Here is a 24165-nt window from a genome sequence, read left to right on the forward strand (position 1 = left end):
AGCCTGGCTCCTGACCTGGACCTGGATAGTCCCTGTACAGGGAGGAGAGTGATCCAGGCTGATGAGGAAGGTGACATGGGGTCTTAGGAGCAGTGAGGGACAGAGAAATGGCAAAAGGCCCCATCATGGAAGCTGACGACTCTGCCACCAGATGGAGGAGGCAGTTGGCTGACCTCTGCCTTCATCCCATGGGCTTCTCCTATATAGCAGTGACAAGGGCCATTCTACTCATGCAGAACCCTCCTGTGTGGCCAGGCAGCAGAAGTCCAGAGGGGTAGGGGCCACTCAGGGTCACATAGAGCAGCAGTTGCTGAAGCCTGAGGGAAGTCCAGGCCTGGGCTCCCCCTGCCCTCCCCTGACATGGGGCCACCACCAGCCTTTTATGGGCAGGCCTGGCTGCTGATGGTTGGAATAATGTCTGACTCTAGTGGGTGTCTGCCACAGTCTCCAGACAGGGGACAGAGATAGAGGGTCAAAGTTCTTTATGGCTCTTTGGGGCAATGAAAGGATGTGTTCTAGCCTCTGGCCAGAAGGCAACCAAAATCAAGGAAAGCCGGACTCCAACAGAATCACAGAAAGAGCACGCACTTCCCAGCCCAGACAGCTGTGCCCTCACTCTAGCCTCAAGCTGGGTCCTGGCAGCCCCAGCTTCAGCCTGGGATGTTCCAGGTCCCTCCATCATCTTACCCTAATATCACCCCTTCATACCCCTTCCACCTTCTGCGGGGGTCACCCAAAATCTTTGGATGGGGGCAGATCCTGGAGGCTCGCAATTTTCAGTGTAAACTGCCCAGAATTCCCCACCTCACCCTCATGGTTCCCTTGCAGACTCCCACTAGTGCAGGCCCAGGAAAAGAGTGGCATCTGAGGCCAGGGAAGGAGGTATGGAAAAGAGAAATGTTTAATTGAGCACCTGGTCTCCATCCTGACTCTCAGGGCTGTGAGAGCTGCAGCTGCAGTGACCTGGGCACGGAGGCAAGGGTGGCCGACAAGTGAGGGAGGGCACGCAGAGTCAGAGGGAGGCAAGGAGGCTGAGGGGTAGTGGGAGTGTCAGGAGCAGGGCCCTGGATGGGGCTGGCAGGGCCAGAGCCTGCCCATGGAGGCAGTCTAAGATCCAGTGTTGGTAGGAGGAGACCTGTAGGTAGATGGGAGGGGCCTCACTCTTCTGGCAGCCTGCGCCCCAACTCACCAATCCCACCAGGTGCCACGTGCCAGCCGTGGAGCAGACCAAGGGCTCTCCAGTTAGCTCCTGCAGGAAGGGTTGGGGGGAGTAAGGGTCAGGGAGGCCAGGTGAGGTCAGAGACATGACCCAGCTCAGGGACACACAGGATGTCCTCACACCAGGTCCCCCACAGCCCCCCAGTGCCAACATGGGTGAAGAGTGCTCCATACCCAGGAGACCTTCCTCAAAGGGTTTCGTCCCCCACCTCTTAACACCCACCCTCTATCTCCCACGGACCCCCACCCCTCTCATCTCCAACCTACCATTCCCATTCCCAGCCCCCATCTCTTTCCTCCCAACCTACCCCCAACACCCTCCATCCCCATCTCCCCCAGGCCTGTCCACCCCCTTCCCCTCCCTCCCCACTTCTACTCCTCCCCTCTCCCTCCCCAGACCCCCTTCCCCAGGCTCCCCGGAAGGCGACTGAGCCAGGCGAGGCTGCTCACATAGCAGAACTGCTCCCTGCGGGTGTCCTCCGCACACATCATCTGAGACTGGATGATCCGAACCACAGGAGGGATTTTGGTGAAGTTGTGGTAGAACTTGTCGCACTCCTTATTGTTCAGGATGATGACTTCCTTCTCCTGAATGGTCCGGAACTGGGGCCACATGCCTGTGGGACAGGGCCCCATTGATGCACGGCCACTCACCACTGCCCACGGCCGCCAGCCTCGCCTCGTCCTCTCCGCTTTTCCCCACACCCCACCTTTTCTGCATTAGCCACACAGCCCTGTCCTTGTTCTAGCTAGTACCTGTCTAGGACCCTCGACACAGAGCCCCCGGAGCAGGCTGTCCCCAGTTCAGCCTTGCTGGGCCTGCCCTTGCTTCCTGCACAGCCCAGGCCATCGGGGCCCTTGGCAGCCCTCCACCCCACTCAGCCTCTTGGCTTTTGCCACTTCTTCCCTCCCAAGGGCCTGCCAAGCCTCTCAGGGCCCAGACCTTTCTTCTCTCCAAGCAGCCCTTCCCCTACAGGTGTCTTCCCTGCTGAGCCTTCCCAGACCCCTCCATGGAGTCCAGGCTTCTTCCTCCCACCTCCCCACCTAAGTGTGTCCCTGTCCCTGGCTTGAGCTCCTGGGAGACAGGAGACAGAGAGGATACAGCAGGGATGACAAAGTCACCCCAGTTCCTCCCACATGGACCAAGGCCCCTGTGGGCTGTTTTGAGACTAAGTGGACTCCTTGAGGCCACAGGGAGGGGCATCTCTCTTATGGGTTGGGTACCCCCTGAAGGAAGTGGACAGTCCTAGGGTCCGCTGGATGTGCCTGAGAGAACACACCTGCTCTCTGGGCCTTGTTCTTGATGGGGATGACAAGGGGTTGAGGTTCACTGAGGGGAGGGGAAACCATGAGCAGACCCTGAGTGTCTCCTAACCCCAGCTGCAGCCAGCCCTGAGCTGGCCATGAGGGCCTGCTGGGCAGCGTTTGACAACACAGAAGTCTGCTCCCCCACAGCAGATGCTCCGCTGCAAGCTGCCAATGCCTAGGTGGGGGTGTGGACTGTGAGGTATTACTCTGTGCCTCTCTGCCCTCAAGGAAGTTCTGTTGGCATGCCCTGGCCTGGCTCAGGATTCAGAGGCAATCAGGGTCCTCTGAGGGTGGAATGGTAGTGAGGTGTTCCCTCAAGGGGAAGGAGAACTCAGAGGTGAGAGCCCGGCAGGAAGGTCCCGGGAGCAGCATGCTCCCTGAGGAAGGTGCCTGAGAAACGTCCATCTGTGGCGGCACCCTGAGAAACGTCCATCTGTGAGAAACGTCCATCTGTGGCGGCACCCTGAGAAACGTCCATCTGTGAGAAACGTCCATCTGTGGCGGCACCCTGAGAAACGTCCATCTGTGGCGGCACCCTGAGAAACGTCCATCTGTGGCGGCACCCTGAGAAACGTCCATCTGTGGCGGCACCCTGAGAAACGTCCATCTGTGAGAAACGTCCATCTGTGGCGGCACCCTGAGAAACGTCCATCTGTGGCGGCACCCTGAGAAACGTCCATCTGTGGCGGCACCCTGAGAAACGTCCATCTGTGGCGGCACCCTGAGAAACGTCCATCTGTGGCGGCACCCTGAGAAACGTCCATCTGTGAGAAACGTCCATCTGTGGCGGCACCCTGAGAAACGTCCATCTGTGAGAAACGTCCATCTGTGAGAAACGTCCATCTGTGAGAAACGTCCATCTGTGGCGGCACCCTGAGAAACGTCCATCTGTGAGAAACGTCCATCTGTGAGAAACGTCCATCTGTGGCGGCACCCTGAGAAACGTCCATCTGTGGCGGCACCCTGAGAAACGTCCATCTGTGAGAAACGTCCATCTGTGGCGGCACCCTGAGAAACGTCCATCTGTGAGAAACGTCCATCTGTGGCGGCACCCTGAGAAACGTCCATCTGTGAGAAACGTCCATCTGTGGCGGCACCCTGAGAAACGTCCATCTGTGAGAAACGTCCATCTGTGGCGGCACCCTGAGAAACGTCCATCTGTGGCGGCACCCTGAGAAACGTCCATCTGTGAGAAACGTCCATCTGTGGCGGCACCCTGAGAAACGTCCATCTGTGAGAAACGTCCATCTGTGGCGGCACCCTGAGAAACGTCCATCTGTGGCGGCACCCTGAGAAACGTCCATCTGTGGCGGCACCCTGAGAAACGTCCATCTGTGGCGGCACCCTGAGAAACGTCCATCTGTGGCGGCACCCTGAGAAACGTCCATCTGTGAGAAACGTCCATCTGTGGCGGCACCCTGAGAAACGTCCATCTGTGAGAAACGTCCATCTGTGAGAAACGTCCATCTGTGAGAAACGTCCATCTGTGAGAAACGTCCATCTGTGGCGGCACCCTGAGAAACGTCCATCTGTGAGAAACGTCCATCTGTGAGAAACGTCCATCTGTGAGAAACGTCCATCTGTGGCGGCACCCTGAGAAACGTCCATCTGTGGCGGCACCCTGAGAAACGTCCATCTGTGAGAAACGTCCATCTGTGGCGGCACCCTGAGAAACGTCCATCTGTGGCGGCACCCTGAGAAACGTCCATCTGTGAGAAACGTCCATCTGTGAGAAACGTCCATCTGTGGCGGCACCCTGAGAAACGTCCATCTGTGGCGGCACCCTGAGAAACGTCCATCTGTGGCGGCACCCTGAGAAACGTCCATCTGTGAGAAACGTCCATCTGTGGCGGCACCCTGAGAAACGTCCATCTGTGGCGGCACCCTGAGAAACGTCCATCTGTGAGAAACGTCCATCTGTGGCGGCACCCTGAGAAACGTCCATCTGTGGCGGCACCCTGAGAAACGTCCATCTGTGGCGGCACCCTGAGAAACGTCCATCTGTGAGAAACGTCCATCTGTGGCGGCACCCTGAGAAACGTCCATCTGTGGCGGCACCCTGAGAAACGTCCATCTGTGGCGGCACCCTGAGAAACGTCCATCTGTGAGAAACGTCCATCTGTGGCGGCACCCTGAGAAACGTCCATCTGTGGCGGCACCCTGAGAAACGTCCATCTGTGGCGGCACCCTGAGAAACGTCCATCTGTGAGAAACGTCCATCTGTGAGAAACGTCCATCTGTGGCGGCACCCTGAGAAACGTCCATCTGTGGCGGCACCCTGAGAAACGTCCATCTGTGAGAAACGTCCATCTGTGGCGGCACCCTGAGAAACGTCCATCTGTGGCGGCACCCTGAGAAACGTCCATCTGTGAGAAACGTCCATCTGTGGCGGCACCCTGAGAAACGTCCATCTGTGGCGGCACCCTGAGAAACGTCCATCTGTGGCGGCACCCTGAGAAACGTCCATCTGTGGCGGCACCCTGAGAAACGTCCATCTGTGAGAAACGTCCATCTGTGAGAAACGTCCATCTGTGGCGGCACCCTGAGAAACGTCCATCTGTGGCGGCACCCTGAGAAACGTCCATCTGTGAGAAACGTCCATCTGTGAGAAACGTCCATCTGTGGCGGCACCCTGAGAAACGTCCATCTGTGGCGGCACCCTGAGAAACGTCCATCTGTGGCGGCACCCTGAGAAACGTCCATCTGTGGCGGCACCCTGAGAAACGTCCATCTGTGAGAAACGTCCATCTGTGGCGGCACCCTGAGAAACGTCCATCTGTGAGAAACGTCCATCTGTGAGAAACGTCCATCTGTGGCGGCACCCTGAGAAACGTCCATCTGTGGCGGCACCCTGAGAAACGTCCATCTGTGAGAAACGTCCATCTGTGGCGGCACCCTGAGAAACGTCCATCTGTGGCGGCACCCTGAGAAACGTCCATCTGTGAGAAACGTCCATCTGTGGCGGCACCCTGAGAAACGTCCATCTGTGGCGGCACCCTGAGAAACGTCCATCTGTGGCGGCACCCTGAGAAACGTCCATCTGTGGCGGCACCCTGAGAAACGTCCATCTGTGAGAAACGTCCATCTGTGGCGGCACCCTGAGAAACGTCCATCTGTGGCGGCACCCTGAGAAACGTCCATCTGTGAGAAACGTCCATCTGTGGCGGCACCCTGAGAAACGTCCATCTGTGAGAAACGTCCATCTGTGAGAAACGTCCATCTGTGGCGGCACCCTGAGAAACGTCCATCTGTGGCGGCACCCTGAGAAACGTCCATCTGTGAGAAACGTCCATCTGTGGCGGCACCCTGAGAAACGTCCATCTGTGGCGGCACCCTGAGAAACGTCCATCTGTGGCGGCACCCTGAGAAACGTCCATCTGTGAGAAACGTCCATCTGTGGCGGCACCCTGAGAAACGTCCATCTGTGGCGGCACCCTGAGAAACGTCCATCTGTGGCGGCACCGTGAGAAACGTCCATCTGTGAGAAACGTCCATCTGTGAGAAACGTCCATCTGTGGCGGCACCCTGAGAAACGTCCATCTGTGGCGGCACCCTGAGAAACGTCCATCTGTGAGAAACGTCCATCTGTGGCGGCACCCTGAGAAACGTCCATCTGTGGCGGCACCCTGAGAAACGTCCATCTGTGGCGGCACCCTGAGAAACGTCCATCTGTGAGAAACGTCCATCTGTGGCGGCACCCTGAGAAACGTCCATCTGTGGCGGCACCCTGAGAAACGTCCATCTGTGAGAAACGTCCATCTGTGGCGGCACCCTGAGAAACGTCCATCTGTGGCGGCACCCTGAGAAACGTCCATCTGTGAGAAACGTCCATCTGTGGCGGCACCCTGAGAAACGTCCATCTGTGAGAAACGTCCATCTGTGAGAAACGTCCATCTGTGGCGGCACCCTGAGAAACGTCCATCTGTGGCGGCACCCTGAGAAACGTCCATCTGTGAGAAACGTCCATCTGTGGCGGCACCCTGAGAAACGTCCATCTGTGGCGGCACCCTGAGAAACGTCCATCTGTGGCGGCACCCTGAGAAACGTCCATCTGTGAGAAACGTCCATCTGTGGCGGCACCCTGAGAAACGTCCATCTGTGGCGGCACCCTGAGAAACGTCCATCTGTGGCGGCACCCTGAGAAACGTCCATCTGTGAGAAACGTCCATCTGTGAGAAACGTCCATCTGTGGCGGCACCCTGAGAAACGTCCATCTGTGGCGGCACCCTGAGAAACGTCCATCTGTGAGAAACGTCCATCTGTGAGAAACGTCCATCTGTGGCGGCACCCTGAGAAACGTCCATCTGTGAGAAACGTCCATCTGTGGCGGCACCCTGAGAAACGTCCATCTGTGAGAAACGTCCATCTGTGGCGGCACCCTGAGAAACGTCCATCTGTGGCGGCACCCTGAGAAACGTCCATCTGTGGCGGCACCCTGAGAAACGTCCATCTGTGGCGGCACCCTGAGAAACGTCCATCTGTGGCGGCACCCTGAGAAACGTCCATCTGTGGCGGCACCCTGAGAAACGTCCATCTGTGAGAAACGTCCATCTGTGGCGGCACCCTGAGAAACGTCCATCTGTGAGAAACGTCCATCTGTGAGAAACGTCCATCTGTGGCGGCACCCTGAGAAACGTCCATCTGTGGCGGCACCCTGAGAAACGTCCATCTGTGAGAAACGTCCATCTGTGGCGGCACCCTGAGAAACGTCCATCTGTGGCGGCACCCTGAGAAACGTCCATCTGTGGCGGCACCCTGAGAAACGTCCATCTGTGGCGGCACCCTGAGAAACGTCCATCTGTGAGAAACGTCCATCTGTGGCGGCACCCTGAGAAACGTCCATCTGTGAGAAACGTCCATCTGTGGCGGCACCCTGAGAAACGTCCATCTGTGGCGGCACCCTGAGAAACGTCCATCTGTGAGAAACGTCCATCTGTGGCGGCACCCTGAGAAACGTCCATCTGTGAGAAACGTCCATCTGTGAGAAACGTCCATCTGTGGCGGCACCCTGAGAAACGTCCATCTGTGGCGGCACCCTGAGAAACGTCCATCTGTGAGAAACGTCCATCTGTGAGAAACGTCCATCTGTGAGAAACGTCCATCTGTGGCGGCACCATGAGAAACGTCCATCTGTGGCGGCACCCTGAGAAACGTCCATCTGTGAGAAACGTCCATCTGTGAGAAACGTCCATCTGTGAGAAAAGTCCATCTGTGGCGGCACCCTGAGAAACGTCCATCTGTGGCGGCACCCTGAGAAACGTCCATCTGTGGCGGCACCCTGAGAAACGTCCATCTGTGGCAGCACCCTGAGAAACGTCCATCTGTGAGAAACGTCCATCTGTGAGAAACGTCCATCTGTGAGAAACGTCCATCTGTGGCGGCACCCTGAGAAACGTCCATCTGTGGCGGCACCCTGAGAAACGTCCATCTGTGAGAAACGTCCATCTGTGAGAAACGTCCATCTGTGAGAAACGTCCATCTGTGAGAAACGTCCATCTGTGGCGGCACCCTGAGAAACGTCCATCTGTGGCGGCACCCTGAGAAACGTCCATCTGTGGCGGCACCCTGAGAAACGTCCATCTGTGAGAAACGTCCATCTGTGAGAAACGTCCATCTGTGAGAAACGTCCATCTGTGGCGGCACCCTGAGAAACGTCCATCTGTGGCGGCACCCTGAGAAACGTCCATCTGTGGCGGCACCCTGAGAAACGTCCATCTGTGAGAAACGTCCATCTGTGAGAAACGTCCATCTGTGAGAAACGTCCATCTGTGGCGGCACCCTGAGAAACGTCCATCTGTGGCGGCACCCTGAGAAACGTCCATCTGTGAGAAACGTCCATCTGTGAGAAACGTCCATCTGTGGCGGCACCCTGAGAAACGTCCATCTGTGGCGGCACCCTGAGAAACGTCCATCTGTGAGAAACGTCCATCTGTGAGAAACGTCCATCTGTGAGAAACGTCCATCTGTGAGAAACGTCCATCTGTGGCGGCACCCTGAGAAACGTCCATCTGTGGCGGCACCCTGAGAAACGTCCATCTGTGGCGGCACCCTGAGAAACGTCCATCTGTGAGAAACGTCCATCTGTGAGAAACGTCCATCTGTGGCGGCACCCTGAGAAACGTCCATCTGTGAGAAACGTCCATCTGTGGCGGCACCCTGAGAAACGTCCATCTGTGGCGGCACCCTGAGAAACGTCCATCTGTGAGAAACGTCCATCTGTGAGAAACGTCCATCTGTGAGAAACGTCCATCTGTGGCGGCACCCTGAGAAACGTCCATCTGTGGCGGCACCCTGAGAAACGTCCATCTGTGAGAAACGTCCATCTGTGAGAAACGTCCATCTGTGGCGGCACCCTGAGAAACGTCCATCTGTGGCGGCACCCTGAGAAACGTCCATCTGTGAGAAACGTCCATCTGTGAGAAACGTCCATCTGTGGCGGCACCCTGAGAAACGTCCATCTGTGAGAAACGTCCATCTGTGGCGGCACCCTGAGAAACGTCCATCTGTGGCGGCACCCTGAGAAACGTCCATCTGTGAGAAACGTCCATCTGTGAGAAACGTCCATCTGTGAGAAACGTCCATCTGTGGCGGCACCCTGAGAAACGTCCATCTGTGGCGGCACCCTGAGAAACGTCCATCTGTGGCGGCACCCTGAGAAACGTCCATCTGTGAGAAACGTCCATCTGTGAGAAACGTCCATCTGTGGCGGCACCCTGAGAAACGTCCATCTGTGAGAAACGTCCATCTGTGGCGGCACCCTGAGAAACGTCCATCTGTGGCGGCACCCTGAGAAACGTCCATCTGTGGCGGCACCCTGAGAAACGTCCATCTGTGGCGGCACCCTGAGAAACGTCCATCTGTGAGAAACGTCCATCTGTGGCGGCACCCTGAGAAACGTCCATCTGTGGCGGCACCCTGAGAAACGTCCATCTGTGAGAAACGTCCATCTGTGAGAAACGTCCATCTGTGAGAAACGTCCATCTGTGGCGGCACCCTGAGAAACGTCCATCTGTGGCGGCACCCTGAGAAACGTCCATCTGTGAGAAACGTCCATCTGTGGCGGCACCCTGAGAAACGTCCATCTGTGGCGGCACCCTGAGAAACGTCCATCTGTGAGAAACGTCCATCTGTGAGAAACGTCCATCTGTGAGAAACGTCCATCTGTGGCGGCACCCTGAGAAACGTCCATCTGTGGCGGCACCCTGAGAAACGTCCATCTGTGAGAAACGTCCATCTGTGAGAAACGTCCATCTGTGGCGGCACCCTGAGAAACGTCCATCTGTGAGAAACGTCCATCTGTGGCGGCACCCTGAGAAACGTCCATCTGTGGCGGCACCCTGAGAAACGTCCATCTGTGAGAAACGTCCATCTGTGAGAAACGTCCATCTGTGAGAAACGTCCATCTGTGGCGGCACCCTGAGAAACGTCCATCTGTGGCGGCACCCTGAGAAACGTCCATCTGTGAGAAACGTCCATCTGTGAGAAACGTCCATCTGTGGCGGCACCCTGAGAAACGTCCATCTGTGGCGGCACCCTGAGAAACGTCCATCTGTGAGAAACGTCCATCTGTGAGAAACGTCCATCTGTGAGAAACGTCCATCTGTGAGAAACGTCCATCTGTGGCGGCACCCTGAGAAACGTCCATCTGTGGCGGCACCCTGAGAAACGTCCATCTGTGAGAAACGTCCATCTGTGAGAAACGTCCATCTGTGAGAAACGTCCATCTGTGGCGGCACCCTGAGAAACGTCCATCTGTGGCGGCACCCTGAGAAACGTCCATCTGTGAGAAACGTCCATCTGTGAGAAACGTCCATCTGTGGCGGCACCCTGAGAAACGTCCATCTGTGGCGGCACCCTGAGAAACGTCCATCTGTGAGAAACGTCCATCTGTGAGAAACGTCCATCTGTGAGAAACGTCCATCTGTGGCGGCACCCTGAGAAACGTCCATCTGTGGCGGCACCCTGAGAAACGTCCATCTGTGGCGGCACCCTGAGAAACGTCCATCTGTGAGAAACGTCCATCTGTGAGAAACGTCCATCTGTGAGAAACGTCCATCTGTGGCGGCACCCTGAGAAACGTCCATCTGTGGCGGCACCCTGAGAAACGTCCATCTGTGGCGGCACCCTGAGAAACGTCCATCTGTGGCGGCACCCTGAGAAACGTCCATCTGTGGCGGCACCCTGAGAAACGTCCATCTGTGAGAAACGTCCATCTGTGAGAAACGTCCATCTGTGGCGGCACCCTGAGAAACGTCCATCTGTGAGAAACGTCCATCTGTGAGAAACGTCCATCTGTGGCGGCACCCTGAGAAACGTCCATCTGTGAGAAACGTCCATCTGTGAGAAACGTCCATCTGTGAGAAACGTCCATCTGTGGCGGCACCCTGAGAAACGTCCATCTGTGAGAAACGTCCATCTGTGAGAAACGTCCATCTGTGAGAAACGTCCATCTGTGGCGGCACCCTGAGAAACGTCCATCTGTGAGAAACGTCCATCTGTGGCGGCACCCTGAGAAACGTCCATCTGTGAGAAACGTCCATCTGTGGCGGCACCCTGAGAAACGTCCATCTGTGGCGGCACCCTGAGAAACGTCCATCTGTGAGAAACGTCCATCTGTGAGAAACGTTCATCTGTGAGAAACGTCCATCTGTGAGAAACGTCCATCTGTGGCGGCACCCTGAGAAACGTCCATCTGTGGCGGCACCCTGAGAAACGTCCATCTGTGGCGGCACCCTGAGAAACGTCCATCTGTGAGAAACGTCCATCTGTGAGAAACGTCCATCTGTGAGAAACGTCCATCTGTGGCGGCACCCTGAGAAACGTCCATCTGTGAGAAACGTCCATCTGTGGCGGCACCCTGAGAAACGTCCATCTGTGGCGGCACCCTGAGAAACGTCCATCTGTGAGAAACGTCCATCTGTGAGAAACGTTCATCTGTGAGAAACGTCCATCTGTGAGAAACGTCCATCTGTGGCGGCACCCTGAGAAACGTCCATCTGTGAGAAACGTCCATCTGTGGCGGCACCCTGAGAAACGTCCATCTGTGAGAAACGTCCATCTGTGGCGGCACCCTGAGAAACGTCCATCTGTGGCGGCACCCTGAGAAACGTCCATCTGTGAGAAACGTCCATCTGTGAGAAACGTTCATCTGTGAGAAACGTCCATCTGTGAGAAACGTCCATCTGTGGCGGCACCCTGAGAAACGTCCATCTGTGGCGGCACCCTGAGAAACGTCCATCTGTGGCGGCACCCTGAGAAACGTCCATCTGTGAGAAACGTCCATCTGTGAGAAACGTCCATCTGTGAGAAACGTCCATCTGTGGCGGCACCCTGAGAAACGTCCATCTGTGAGAAACGTCCATCTGTGGCGGCACCCTGAGAAACGTCCATCTGTGGCGGCACCCTGAGAAACGTCCATCTGTGAGAAACGTCCATCTGTGAGAAACGTTCATCTGTGAGAAACGTCCATCTGTGAGAAACGTCCATCTGTGGCGGCACCCTGAGAAACGTCCATCTGTGGCGGCACCCTGAGAAACGTCCATCTGTGAGAAACGTCCATCTGTGAGAAACGTTCATCTGTGAGAAACGTCCATCTGTGAGAAACGTCCATCTGTGGCGGCACCCTGAGAAACGTCCATCTGTGGCGGCACCCTGAGAAACGTCCATCTGTGAGAAACGTCCATCTGTGGCGGCACCCTGAGAAACGTCCATCTGTGAGAAACGTCCATCTGTGGCGGCACCCTGAGAAACGTCCATCTGTGGCGGCACCCTGAGAAACGTCCATCTGTGAGAAACGTCCATCTGTGAGAAACGTCCATCTGTGAGAAACGTCCATCTGTGGCGGCACCCTGAGAAACGTCCATCTGTGAGAAACGTCCATCTGTGGCGGCACCCTGAGAAACGTCCATCTGTGGCGGCACCCTGAGAAACGTCCATCTGTGAGAAACGTCCATCTGTGAGAAACGTCCATCTGTGGCGGCACCCTGAGAAACGTCCATCTGTGAGAAACGTCCATCTGTGAGAAACGTCCATCTGTGGCGGCACCCTGAGAAACGTCCATCTGTGAGAAACGTCCATCTGTGAGAAACGTCCATCTGTGGCGGCACCCTGAGAAACGTCCATCTGTGAGAAACGTCCATCTGTGAGAAACGTCCATCTGTGAGAAACGTCCATCTGTGGCGGCACCCTGAGAAACGTCCATCTGTGAGAAACGTCCATCTGTGAGAAACGTCCATCTGTGGCGGCACCCTGAGAAACGTCCATCTGTGGCGGCACCCTGAGAAACGTCCATCTGTGGCGGCACCCTGAGAAACGTCCATCTGTGGCGGCACCCTGAGAAACGTCCATCTGTGAGAAACGTCCATCTGTGAGAAACGTCCATCTGTGAGAAACGTCCATCTGTGGCGGCACCCTGAGAAACGTCCATCTGTGGCGGCACCCTGAGAAACGTCCATCTGTGGCGGCACCCTGAGAAACGTCCATCTGTGAGAAACGTCCATCTGTGAGAAACGTCCATCTGTGGCGGCACCCTGAGAAACGTCCATCTGTGAGAAACGTCCATCTGTGGCGGCACCCTGAGAAACGTCCATCTGTGAGAAACGTCCATCTGTGGCGGCACCCTGAGAAACGTCCATCTGTGAGAAACGTCCATCTGTGAGAAACGTCCATCTGTGGCGGCACCCTGAGAAACGTCCATCTGTGAGAAACGTCCATCTGTGGCGGCACCCTGAGAAACGTCCATCTGTGGCGGCACCCTGAGAAACGTCCATCTGTGAGAAACGTCCATCTGTGAGAAACGTCCATCTGTGAGAAACGTCCATCTGTGAGAAACGTCCATCTGTGGCGGCACCCTGAGAAACGTCCATCTGTGAGAAACGTCCATCTGTGAGAAACGTCCATCTGTGGCGGCACCCTGAGAAACGTCCATCTGTGAGAAACGTCCATCTGTGAGAAACGTCCATCTGTGAGAAACGTCCATCTGTGAGAAACGTCCATCTGTGGCGGCACCCTGAGAAACGTCCATCTGTGGCGGCACCCTGAGAAACGTCCATCTGTGAGAAACGTCCATCTGTGGCGGCACCCTGAGAAACGTCCATCTGTGAGAAACGTCCATCTGTGGCGGCACCCTGAGAAACGTCCATCTGTGGCGGCACCCTGAGAAACGTCCATCTGTGAGAAACGTCCATCTGTGGCGGCACCCTGAGAAACGTCCATCTGTGAGAAACGTCCATCTGTGGCGGCACCCTGAGAAACGTCCATCTGTGAGAAACGTCCATCTGTGAGAAACGTCCATCTGTGAGAAACGTCCATCTGTGAGAAACGTCCATCTGTGGCGGCACCCTGAGAAACGTCCATCTGTGAGAAACGTCCATCTGTGAGAAACGTCCATCTGTGGCGGCACCCTGAGAAACGTCCATCTGTGAGAAACGTCCATCTGTGGCGGCACCCTGAGAAACGTCCATCTGTGGCGGCACCCTGAGAAACGTCCATCTGTGGCGGCACCCTGAGAAACGTCCATCTGTGGCGGCACCCTGAGAAACGTCCATCTGTGAGAAACGTCCATCTGTGAGAAACGTCCATCTGTGGCGGCACCCTGAGAAACGTCCATCTGTGAGAAACGTCCATCTGTGAGAAACGTCCATCTGTGGCGGCACCCTGAGAAACGTCCATCTGTGAGAAACGTCCATCTGTGAGAAACGTCCATCTGTGGCGGCACCCTGAGAAACGTCCATCTGTGAGAAACGTCCATCTGTGAGAAACGTCCATCTGTGGCGGCACCCTGAGAAACGTCCATCTGTGAGAAACGTCCATCTGTGAGAAACGTCCATCTGTGGCGGCACCCTGAGAAACGTCCATCTGTGGCGGCACCCTGAGAACGTCCATCTGTGGCGGCACCCTGAGAAACGTCCATCTGTGAGAAACGTCCATCTGTGAGAAACGTCCATCTGTGAGAAACGTCCATCTGTGGCGGCACCCTGAGAAACGTCCATCTGTGGCGGCACCCTGAGAAACGTCCATCTGTGGCGGCACCCTGAGAAACGTCCATCTGTGGCACCCTGAGAAACGTCCATCTGTGAGAAACGTCCATCTGTGGCGGCACCCTGAGAAACGTCCATCTGTGGCGGCACCCTGAGAAACGTCCATCTGTGAGAAACGTCCATCTGTGAGAAACGTCCATCTGTGGCGTCACCTTGAGAAACGTCCATCTGTGGCGGCACCCTGAGAAACGTCCATCTGTGGCGTCATCGTGAGAAACGTCCATCTGTGGCGGCACCCTGAGAAACGTCCATCTGTGAGAAACGTCCATCTGTGAGAAACGTCCATCTGTGGCGGCACCCTGAGAAACGTCCATCTGTGAGAAACGTCCATCTGTGAGAAACGTCCATCTTGTGAGAAGCGGCCATCTGACCCTGAGAAACGTCCATCTGTGAGAAACGTCCATCTGTGAGAAACGTCCATCTGTGGCGGCACCCTGAGAAACGTCCATCTGTGAGAAACGTCCATCTGTGAGAAACGTCCATCTGTGAGAAACGTCCATCTGTGGCGGCACCCTGAGAAACGTCCATCTGTGAGAAACGTCCATCTGTGAGAAACGTCCATCTGTGGCGGCACCCTGAGAAACGTCCATCTGTGGCGGCACCCTGAGAAACGTCCATCTGTGGCGGCACCCTGAGAAACGTCCATCTGTGGCGGCACCCTGAGAAACGTCCATCTGTGAGAAACGTCCATCTGTGAGAAACGTCCATCTGTGAGAAACGTCCATCTGTGGCGGCACCCTGAGAAACGTCCATCTGTGGCGGCACCCTGAGAAACGTCCATCTGTGGCGGCACCCTGAGAAACGTCCATCTGTGGCGGCACCCTGAGAAACGTCCATCTGTGAGAAACGTCCATCTGTGGCGGCACCCTGAGAAACGTCCATCTGTGGCGGCACCCTGAGAAACGTCCATCTGTGAGAAACGTCCATCTGTGAGAAACGTCCATCTGTGAGAAACGTCCATCTGTGAGAAACGTCCATCTGTGAGAAACGTCCATCTGTGGCGGCACCCTGAGAAACGTCCATCTGTGAGAAACGTCCATCTGTGGCGGCACCCTGAGAAACGTCCATCTGTGGCGGCACCCTGAGAAACGTCCATCTGTGAGAAACGTCCATCTGTGGCGGCACCCTGAGAAACGTCCATCTGTGAGAAACGTCCATCTGTGGCGGCACCCTGAGAAACGTCCATCTGTGAGAAACGTCCATCTGTGAGAAACGTCCATCTGTGGCGGCACCCTGAGAAACGTCCATCTGTGAGAAACGTCCATCTGTGGCGGCACCCTGAGAAACGTCCATCTGTGGCGGCACCCTGAGAAACGTCCATCTGTGAGAAACGTCCATCTGTGAGAAACGTCCATCTGTGAGAAACGTCCATCTGTGGCGGCACCCTGAGAAACGTCCATCTGTGGCGGCACCCTGAGAAACGTCCATCTGTGGCGGCACCCTGAGAAACGTCCATCTGTGGCGGCACCCTGAGAAACGTCCATCTGTGAGAAACGTCCATCTGTGAGAAACGTCCATCTGTGGCGGCACCCTGAGAAACGTCCATCTGTGAGAAACGTCCATCTGTGAGAAACGTCCATCTGTGGCGGCACCCTGAGAAACGTCCATCTGTGAGAAACGTCCATCTGTGAGAAACGTCCATCTGTGGCGGCACCCTGAGAAACGTCCATCTGTGAGAAACGTCCATCTGTGAGAAACGTCCATCTGTGGCGGCACCCTGAGAAACGTCCATCTGTGAGAAACGTCCATCTGTGAGAAACGTCCATCTGTGAGAAACGTCCATCTGTGGCGGCACCCTGAGAAACGTCCATCTGTGAGAAACGTCCATCTGTGAGAAACGTCCATCTGTGGCGGCACCCTGAGAAACGTCCATCTGTGGCGGCACCCTGAGAAACGTCCATCTGTGGCGGCACCCTGAGAAACGTCCATCTGTGGCGGCACCCTGAGAAACGTCCATCTGTGAGAAACGTCCATCTGTGAGAAACGTCCATCTGTGAGAAACGTCCATCTGTGGCGGCACCCTGAGAAACGTCCATCTGTGGCGGCACCCTGAGAAACGTCCATCTGTGAGAAACGTCCATCTGTGAGAAACGTCCATCTGTGGCGGCACCCTGAGAAACGTCCATCTGTGAGAAACGTCCATCTGTGAGAAACGTCCATCTGTGGCGGCACCCTGAGAAACGTCCATCTGTGAGAAACGTCCATCTGTGGCGGCACCCTGAGAAACGTCCATCTGTGAGAAACGTCCATCTGTGGCGGCACCCTGAGAAACGTCCATCTGTGAGAAACGTCCATCTGTGAGAAACGTCCATCTGTGGCGGCACCCTGAGAAACGTCCATCTGTGAGAAACGTCCATCTGTGGCGGCACCCTGAGAAACGTCCATCTGTGGCGGCACCCTGAGAAACGTCCATCTGTGAGAAACGTCCATCTGTGAGAAACGTCCATCTGTGAGAAACGTCCATCTGTGAGAAACGTCCATCTGTGGCGGCACCCTGAGAAACGTCCATCTGTGAGAAACGTCCATCTGTGGCGGCACCCTGAGAAACGTCCATCTGTGGCGGCACCCTGAGAAACGTCCATCTGTGAGAAACGTCCATCTGTGGCGGCACCCTGAGAAACGTCCATCTGTGAGAAACGTCCATCTGTGGCGGCACCCTGAGAAACGTCCATCTGTGAGAAACGTCCATCTGTGAGAAACGTCCATCTGTGGCGGCACCCTGAGAAACGTCCATCTGTGAGAAACGTCCATCTGTGGCGGCACCCTGAGAAACGTCCATCTGTGGCGGCACCCTGAGAAACGTCCATCTGTGAGAAACGTCCATCTGTGAGAAACGTCCATCTGTGAGAAACGTCCATCTGTGGCGGCACCCTGAGAAACGTCCATCTGTGGCGGCACCCTGAGAAACGTCCATCTGTGGCGGCACCCTGAGAAACGTCCATCTGTGGCGGCACCCTGAGAAACGTCCATCTGTGAGAAACGTCCATCTGTGAGAAACGTCCATCTGTGGCGGCACCCTGAGAAACGTCCATCTGTGAGAAACGTCCATCTGTGAGAAACGTCCATCTGTGGCGGCACCCTGAGAAACGTCCATCTGTGAGAAACGTCCATCTGTGGCGGCACCCTGAGAAACGTCCATCTGTGAGAAACGTCCATCTGTGGCGGCACCCTGAGAAACGTCCATCTGTGAGAAACGTCCATCTGTGAGAAACGTCCATCTGTGGCGGCACCCTGAGAAACGTCCATCTGTGAGAAACGTCCATCTGTGGCGGCACCCTGAGAAACGTCCATCTGTGGCGGCACCCTGAGAAACGTCCATCTGTGAGAAACGTCCATCTGTGAGAAACGTCCATCTGTGGCGGCACCCTGAGAAACGTCCATCTGTGAGAAACGTCCATCTGTGGCGGCACCCTGAGAAACGTCCATCTGTGGCGGCACCCTGAGAAACGTCCATCTGTGAGAAACGTCCATCTGTGAGAAACGTCCATCTGTGGCGGCACCCTGAGAAACGTCCATCTGTGAGAAACGTCCATCTGTGGCGGCACCCTGAGAAACGTCCATCTGTGAGAAACGTCCATCTGTGGCGGCACCCTGAGAAACGTCCATCTGTGGCGGCACCCTGAGAAACGTCCATCTGTGAGAAACGTCCATCTGTGGCGGCACCCTGAGAAACGTCCATCTGTGAGAAACGTCCATCTGTGAGAAACGTCCATCTGTGGCGGCACCCTGAGAAACGTCCATCTGTGAGAAACGTCCATCTGTGGCGGCACCCTGAGAAACGTCCATCTGTGAGAAACGTCCATCTGTGGCGGCACCCTGAGAAACGTCCATCTGTGGCGGCACCCTGAGAAACGTCCATCTGTGAGAAACGTCCATCTGTGAGAAACGTCCATCTGTGGCGGCACCCTGAGAAACGTCCATCTGTGAGAAACGTCCATCTGTGGCGGCACCCTGAGAAACGTCCATCTGTGGCGGCACCCTGAGAAACGTCCATCTGTGAGAAACGTCCATCTGTGAGAAACGTCCATCTGTGGCGGCACCCTGAGAAACGTCCATCTGTGAGAAACGTCCATCTGTGGCGGCACCCTGAGAAACGTCCATCTGTGGCGGCACCCTGAGAAACGTCCATCTGTGAGAAACGTCCATCTGTGAGAAACGTCCATCTGTGGCGGCACCCTGAGAAACGTCCATCTGTGAGAAACGTCCATCTGTGAGAAACGTCCATCTGTGAGAAACGTCCATCTGTGGCGGCACCCTGAGAAACGTCCATCTGTGAGAAACGTCCATCTGTGAGAAACGTCCATCTGTGAGAAACGTCCATCTGTGGCGGCACCCTGAGAAACGTCCATCTGTGAGAAACGTCCATCTGTGAGAAACGTCCATCTGTGGCGGCACCCTGAGAAACGTCCATCTGTGAGAAACGTCCATCTGTGAGAAACGTCCATCTGTGAGAAACATCCATCTGTGGCGGCACCCTGAGAAACGTCCATCTGTGAGAAACGTCCATCTGTGAGAAACGTCCATCTGTGAGAAACGTCCATCTGTGGCGGCACCCTGAGAAACGTCCATCTGTGGCGGCACCCTGAGAAACGTCCATCTGTGGCGGCACCCTGAGAAACGTCCATCTGTGAGAAACGTCCATCTGTGAGAAACGTCCATCTGTGAGAAACGTCCATCTGTGGCGGCACCCTGAGAAACGTCCATCTGTGAGAAACGTCCATCTGTGAGAAACGTCCATCTGTGGCGGCACCCTGAGAAACGTCCATCTGTGGCGGCACCCTGAGAAACGTCCATCTGTGAGAAACGTCCATCTGTGAGAAACGTCCATCTGTGGCGGCACCCTGAGAAACGTCCATCTGTGGCGGCACCCTGAGAAACGTCCATCTGTGAGAAACGTCCATCTGTGGCGGCACCCTGAGAAACGTCCATCTGTGGCGGCACCCTGAGAAACGTCCATCTGTGAGAAACGTCCATCTGTGAGAAACGTCCATCTGTGGCGGCACCCTGAGAAACGTCCATCTGTGAGAAACGTCCATCTGTGAGAAACGTCCATCTGTGAGAAACATCCATCTGTGGCGGCACCCTGAGAAACGTCCATCTGTGAGAAACGTCCATCTGTGAGAAACGTCCATCTGTGAGAAACGTCCATCTGTGGCGGCACCCTGAGAAACGTCCATCTGTGGCGGCACCCTGAGAAACGTCCATCTGTGGCGGCACCCTGAGAAACGTCCATCTGTGAGAAACGTCCATCTGTGAGAAACGTCCATCTGTGAGAAACGTCCATCTGTGGCGGCACCCTGAGAAACGTCCATCTGTGAGAAACGTCCATCTGTGAGAAACGTCCATCTGTGAGAAACGTCCATCTGTGGCGGCACCCTGAGAAACGTCCATCTGTGGCGGCACCCTGAGAAACGTCCATCTGTGAGAAACGTCCATCTGTGAGAAACGTCCATCTGTGAGAAACGTCCATCTGTGGCGGCACCCTGAGAAACGTCCATCTGTGAGAAACGTCCATCTGTGAGAAACGTCCATCTGTGAGAAACGTCCATCTGTGGCGGCACCCTGAGAAACGTCCATCTGTGAGAAACGTCCATCTGTGAGAAACGTCCATCTGTGAGAAACGTCCATCTGTGAGAAACGTCCATCTGTGGCGGCACCCTGAGAAACGTCCATCTGTGAGAAACGTCCATCTGTGAGAAACGTCCATCTGTGGCGGCACCCTGAGAAACGTCCATCTGTGAGAAACGTCCATCTGTGAGAAACGTCCATCTGTGAGAAACGTCCATCTGTGGCGGCACCCTGAGAAACGTCCATCTGTGGCGGCACCCTGAGAAACGTCCATCTGTGGCGGCACCCTGGCCTGCACTCGGGTCGTCTCTCACAGCACCCGCCCTGGCCTGGGGAGGCTTTGACTCACCATCTGCCTTGGAAAGTCCCCAGCCTGTCACAGTGCAGACGGAATGGTCCTTCACCACATAGTCCCCGCCGGGCAGGCATACGGGCCAGACATACTTGCTGTACTTGAGCTCCTGCCCGAGCTTGAGGAGGCCAATGTCGTTGGCCTTGCCCACCCAGGACCAGAACCGCTGGGCCCGGTACCGGCTGTGCACGATGACCTGGAGCACGGGGACGTCGGAGGCAGTCTGCGTCATCTGGTCAATCCACGGGCTCCCCACCCTCACTGAGTAGATAACATCATGCCTAGGGGAGCCGTGAGGGAAGGCCACCATCAGCTCCAGGCCCCCGCCCCGGCCTCCAGCCTGGGCCCTCCTCCCCACTGCTGCCCTCCCAGCAGATCCAGGCGGGCCATCCACCCGCGTCGAGCTCCCTGAGCCTACTCCTCACTACAGATGTGAACAGGGCCCTGCACACTCACTGTGTGGCCCAGTCCTCATGACCCTTCATTTTATGAAGGGGGAAACTGAGGCTCAGAGAAGCCCAGTGAACCACTCAGGGCTGCACAGGGAGGAGGCAGTGGAGGGGATGCGGACCCTGTTTTCTCTGGTTCCAAACTACTCTCAGTCCATAGCATGGACTCTTTCACCCCATGCTGTGCCCTGGAGGGAGCAATTCTGCTCTTTCCAGCTCCATGGAATGGGCCATGGCCTAGCTCTCTAGCTGTGCACCCCTGGGGCACCCCTTGGAGTCTCTATGCTGGCCCTTAGGCCTGGAACACACATCACTGGTAAGCTCTCAGAGCCAGCACCCTGCCCCAAAACATCAGAACACCCATTCTTTTGTCTCCACACCAAATAGATGCCCCTGTGAGCATCTATCTTCCTGTCTGTCTCCCCCACCAAGCTGGGTGGAATGATCTATCCCTCCTCTGCCCCAGTGCCCAGACCGGGTCCTTGCTCAAAGAAGGGTCAGAGATGGTTGATCGAGGGAAGGGAGGAACGAGGATGTGGGTGCAAAGGGAGTGAAATGAAAGAAATAGGAGCTTCGTCCTGTGGAGAGGAGGCATGAGGCCAGACAAATGGCTTCTGAACTTCCACTTCCCATCTGTGGAATGGCTGTGCGGGACCAAGAGGCCATGCGAGGGGAGTAAAGGGTGGGACACTCGAAAGCCTGGACCCCTGAAGGAATTTTCGGGACTCAGCCTCCACCTGCTTGGAGCCAGGTAAGGCTGGGGCTGGGACTACAGGGCTCTGCAGCGCGCATAGCTGCCACTGCCACACCGCCGCCGGAACAGCTGGGCAGGGAGGGGTGACTGGGCCCCAGCAGTTCCAAATGCCTCTCCAGCCACCCCACCTCCATCTCGACTCACTGGATCAGGCAGTGGGCTACAGTCAGGACCCATTGGGAGGCAATGATGGTGCCCGCACAGATGTGTGTGCCATTGGCCCACACACTGACCATCCAGGGCCACCGCCGAGCCATGGCTTCCGGGTCCCTGAGGGTGGGGTCTGGCTCGTTGGAAAAGCCGCAGGCTGAGAAGGAAGATGAGAGCTTGATGAGGGTTGGGTCTTTCCCTGCCCCTCCCCTCCCCAAGCCTGACCTCCCCCCACTCCAGCCACTGGCCTGCACCCCCCAGAGGTGCTCCCTTTCCACCCGTCACCATGGAATGATGCTGTCCACAGGTGGACTGGGGTCTCATGCCTCAGAAGGGCCCCAGCACTGCCTAGATATCTCTCTCCCTGTTCCCACAGCCCGGGCCCTGGAGCATTTCCAGCCCAGCGCACCCCCGGCCCTCTGCCCTCCCCAACACACCCTCGGCTCCAACCAGACCCTTCACTAACTTCCTCCCATTTCCACCTGGTTCCACTCTTTCCATGTCTCCTACTTCAGCCAAGGCAGACCTCTCTCCCCACCCTGGGAACCCCTTCCTGTGATTCAGTGAGAGGAAAGTGGATGCCCCAATAGAAAAATGAGCAGAGCCCAGGAAGGAAATCCCAGCAGCAAATGACCACAGAAGCTGCTCTGCCACATCAGTCTGCAGGGAAATGTGGACAACTTCTGCTTTCTTCTCTCTTCTTCCCTCTTCCTCCTGCTCTGATGAGGCCTTGCTCTGTCACCCAGGCTGGATTGCAGTGGTGTGATCATTGCTCACTGTAGCTACAGACCCCCAGGAAGATCTTCCAAACTCAAAGCATCGTCCCACCTCAGCCTCCTGAGTAGCTGGGACTACAGGCACACAGCACCACGCCCAGCTAATTTTTTTTACTTTTTGTAGTTTTTGGAGAGATGGAGTCCCCACTATGTTGCCCAGGCTGGTCTCAAACTCCTGACCTCAAGTGATTTTCCTGCCTCAGCCTCCAAAAGCACTGGGATTACAGGCATGAGCCACTACCCCCAGCCTGGAAAATGCAGATTTAAATCACAATGAAATTCTGCTCTGTACCACCTGCCTGGCAAAAACACATCTGTGACACCGAGTGTGGGTGAGGATTGTCACCCAGAACATCTCCCCAGAGCTGGCAGGAGTGCTCACTGTTGCAGATGCTCTGGAAAGCAGTTTTCTAGATTGAAGAATCACATTTCCAACATCCCAGCAGTCCCATTCCCAGTGTTTCCCAAATGGATTCGTGGATCGTAAACATAAGTAGCCTTTTTAAAGGATAACACAGGAACGGAATCTTCGGCATGTAAGCATTGGGCGCCATGAGTCCTGTTTGGGCGACTTTCTGTGGCAGTCAAATGCTATGTGCTGAGTCCCAGAATAATAAGCCTTTCTTATGTGTGTCTCAGTTAAACATGCCTGAAAGCCACTGATCAAGAGAAACATCTTCCGTGTGCGCCCTGGAGACGCCCCAAGAAGGCTCACACAGCCTGGCCTGCAAGCTATGGTGGACATCCTGCGGGTCCCTGGCTGGGAGCCTGGGTCAGAGGCATGATGGGTCAGGACCTGGAGCACAGTGAGAGGCCACCTGCCCCACAGCCAGCTGGGGTGCGGGGAGGATGGGAACACCCAGCTGGCCCCAGGCCCCTCTGACTTTCCTGCCCCTTACCTCAGCAGGAAGGGAGGCCTGCGAGGACAAGACACCCCGAGCTCTGGGCCTCCAGACAGGACCAGGCCTGGCCCACAGGTGTTTAGTGCTCAATGAACACCTGTAGGAGGTGCTCCTCTATCCTGCCCACCCCCTGTCCCTTCTGCCGATCCCCCAGTCCCTTAAGGACTCCTCTGTCACCCTCCTTGCCCCACGGAGTCTATGGTACTCACAGTGGTGTAGGTAGACTTTGCCTTCAGAAACTGGTGACTGAGTCTGCATGGTGGTCAAGGGCAGTGGCTGGGTGGTCGCGGCCTGCCGGGGAAGGCGAGGCCTGCCAGAAGGACAGGTGGCCTTGGGGACACAGGGGATGCTCTGGTCTGAGGGCTCAGCCGTGGACAGCGCCCCCCGGTTTTCCCCTGAGCTCCAGCAACCTGAGGAGGAAGCCAAGCGCATCAGAGGTGGAAGGCGAGGGCCGTGTCGGGATGGTGGGGAGAGATCGCGAGGGACTCACCCGAGGGCCTCAGCAGCAGCAGCAGCAGCAGCAGCAACAGGGCACCGGCGCGGGAGGGGGTAGACATCTGGGGGCACTGCCTGCATACCGGCCTCCGGCACCAGGGACCCATCCCGCGGTAGCAGCCGACTGCGTCTCTCCGGAAGGCGCTCCGGGTGTC

The 24165-nt window shown here is 56.3% G+C and overlaps 1 protein-coding gene across 1 annotated transcript; it reads right to left on the bottom strand.

Moving 5' to 3' along the window:
- Positions 1 to 885: 885 nt before the first annotated feature.
- PRSS50 (serine protease 50) lies at positions 886 to 24162 on the bottom strand. The gene is made up of 6 exons (XM_002758287.6): positions 24006 to 24162; positions 23725 to 23925; positions 21832 to 21994; positions 20482 to 20765; positions 1669 to 1835; positions 886 to 1249 (listed from the first exon to the last, which is right to left on the bottom strand). Exons 1-6 carry the CDS (start codon positions 24115 to 24117, stop codon positions 1013 to 1015), a joined length of 1164 nt encoding a protein of 387 aa, XP_002758333.3. The 5' UTR covers positions 24118 to 24162; the 3' UTR covers positions 886 to 1012.
- Positions 24163 to 24165: the final 3 nt, after the last annotated feature.

The sequence above is a fragment of the Callithrix jacchus genome, chromosome 15, assembly GCF_049354715.1.
Source record: "Callithrix jacchus isolate 240 chromosome 15, calJac240_pri, whole genome shotgun sequence".
NCBI classification, from domain to species: Eukaryota; Metazoa; Chordata; class Mammalia; order Primates; family Cebidae; genus Callithrix; species Callithrix jacchus.

Bases quoted from the DNA above. Each gene is read 5' to 3' on its own strand.
- PRSS50 (XM_002758287.6), bottom strand. From the start codon at position 24,117: ATGGGTCCCTGGTGCCGGAGGCCGGTATGCAGGCAGTGCCCCCAGATG. The intron at 20,766-21,831 runs GTGAGTCGAGAT...CGGCTCCCCTAG, and splicing joins GTAGCCCACTGCCTGATCCA to GCATGATGTTATCTACTCAG. The intron at 1,250-1,668 runs GTGAGCAGCCTC...CCCTTCCTGCAG, and splicing joins GCAGGGAGCAGTTCTGCTAT to GAGCTAACTGGAGAGCCCTT.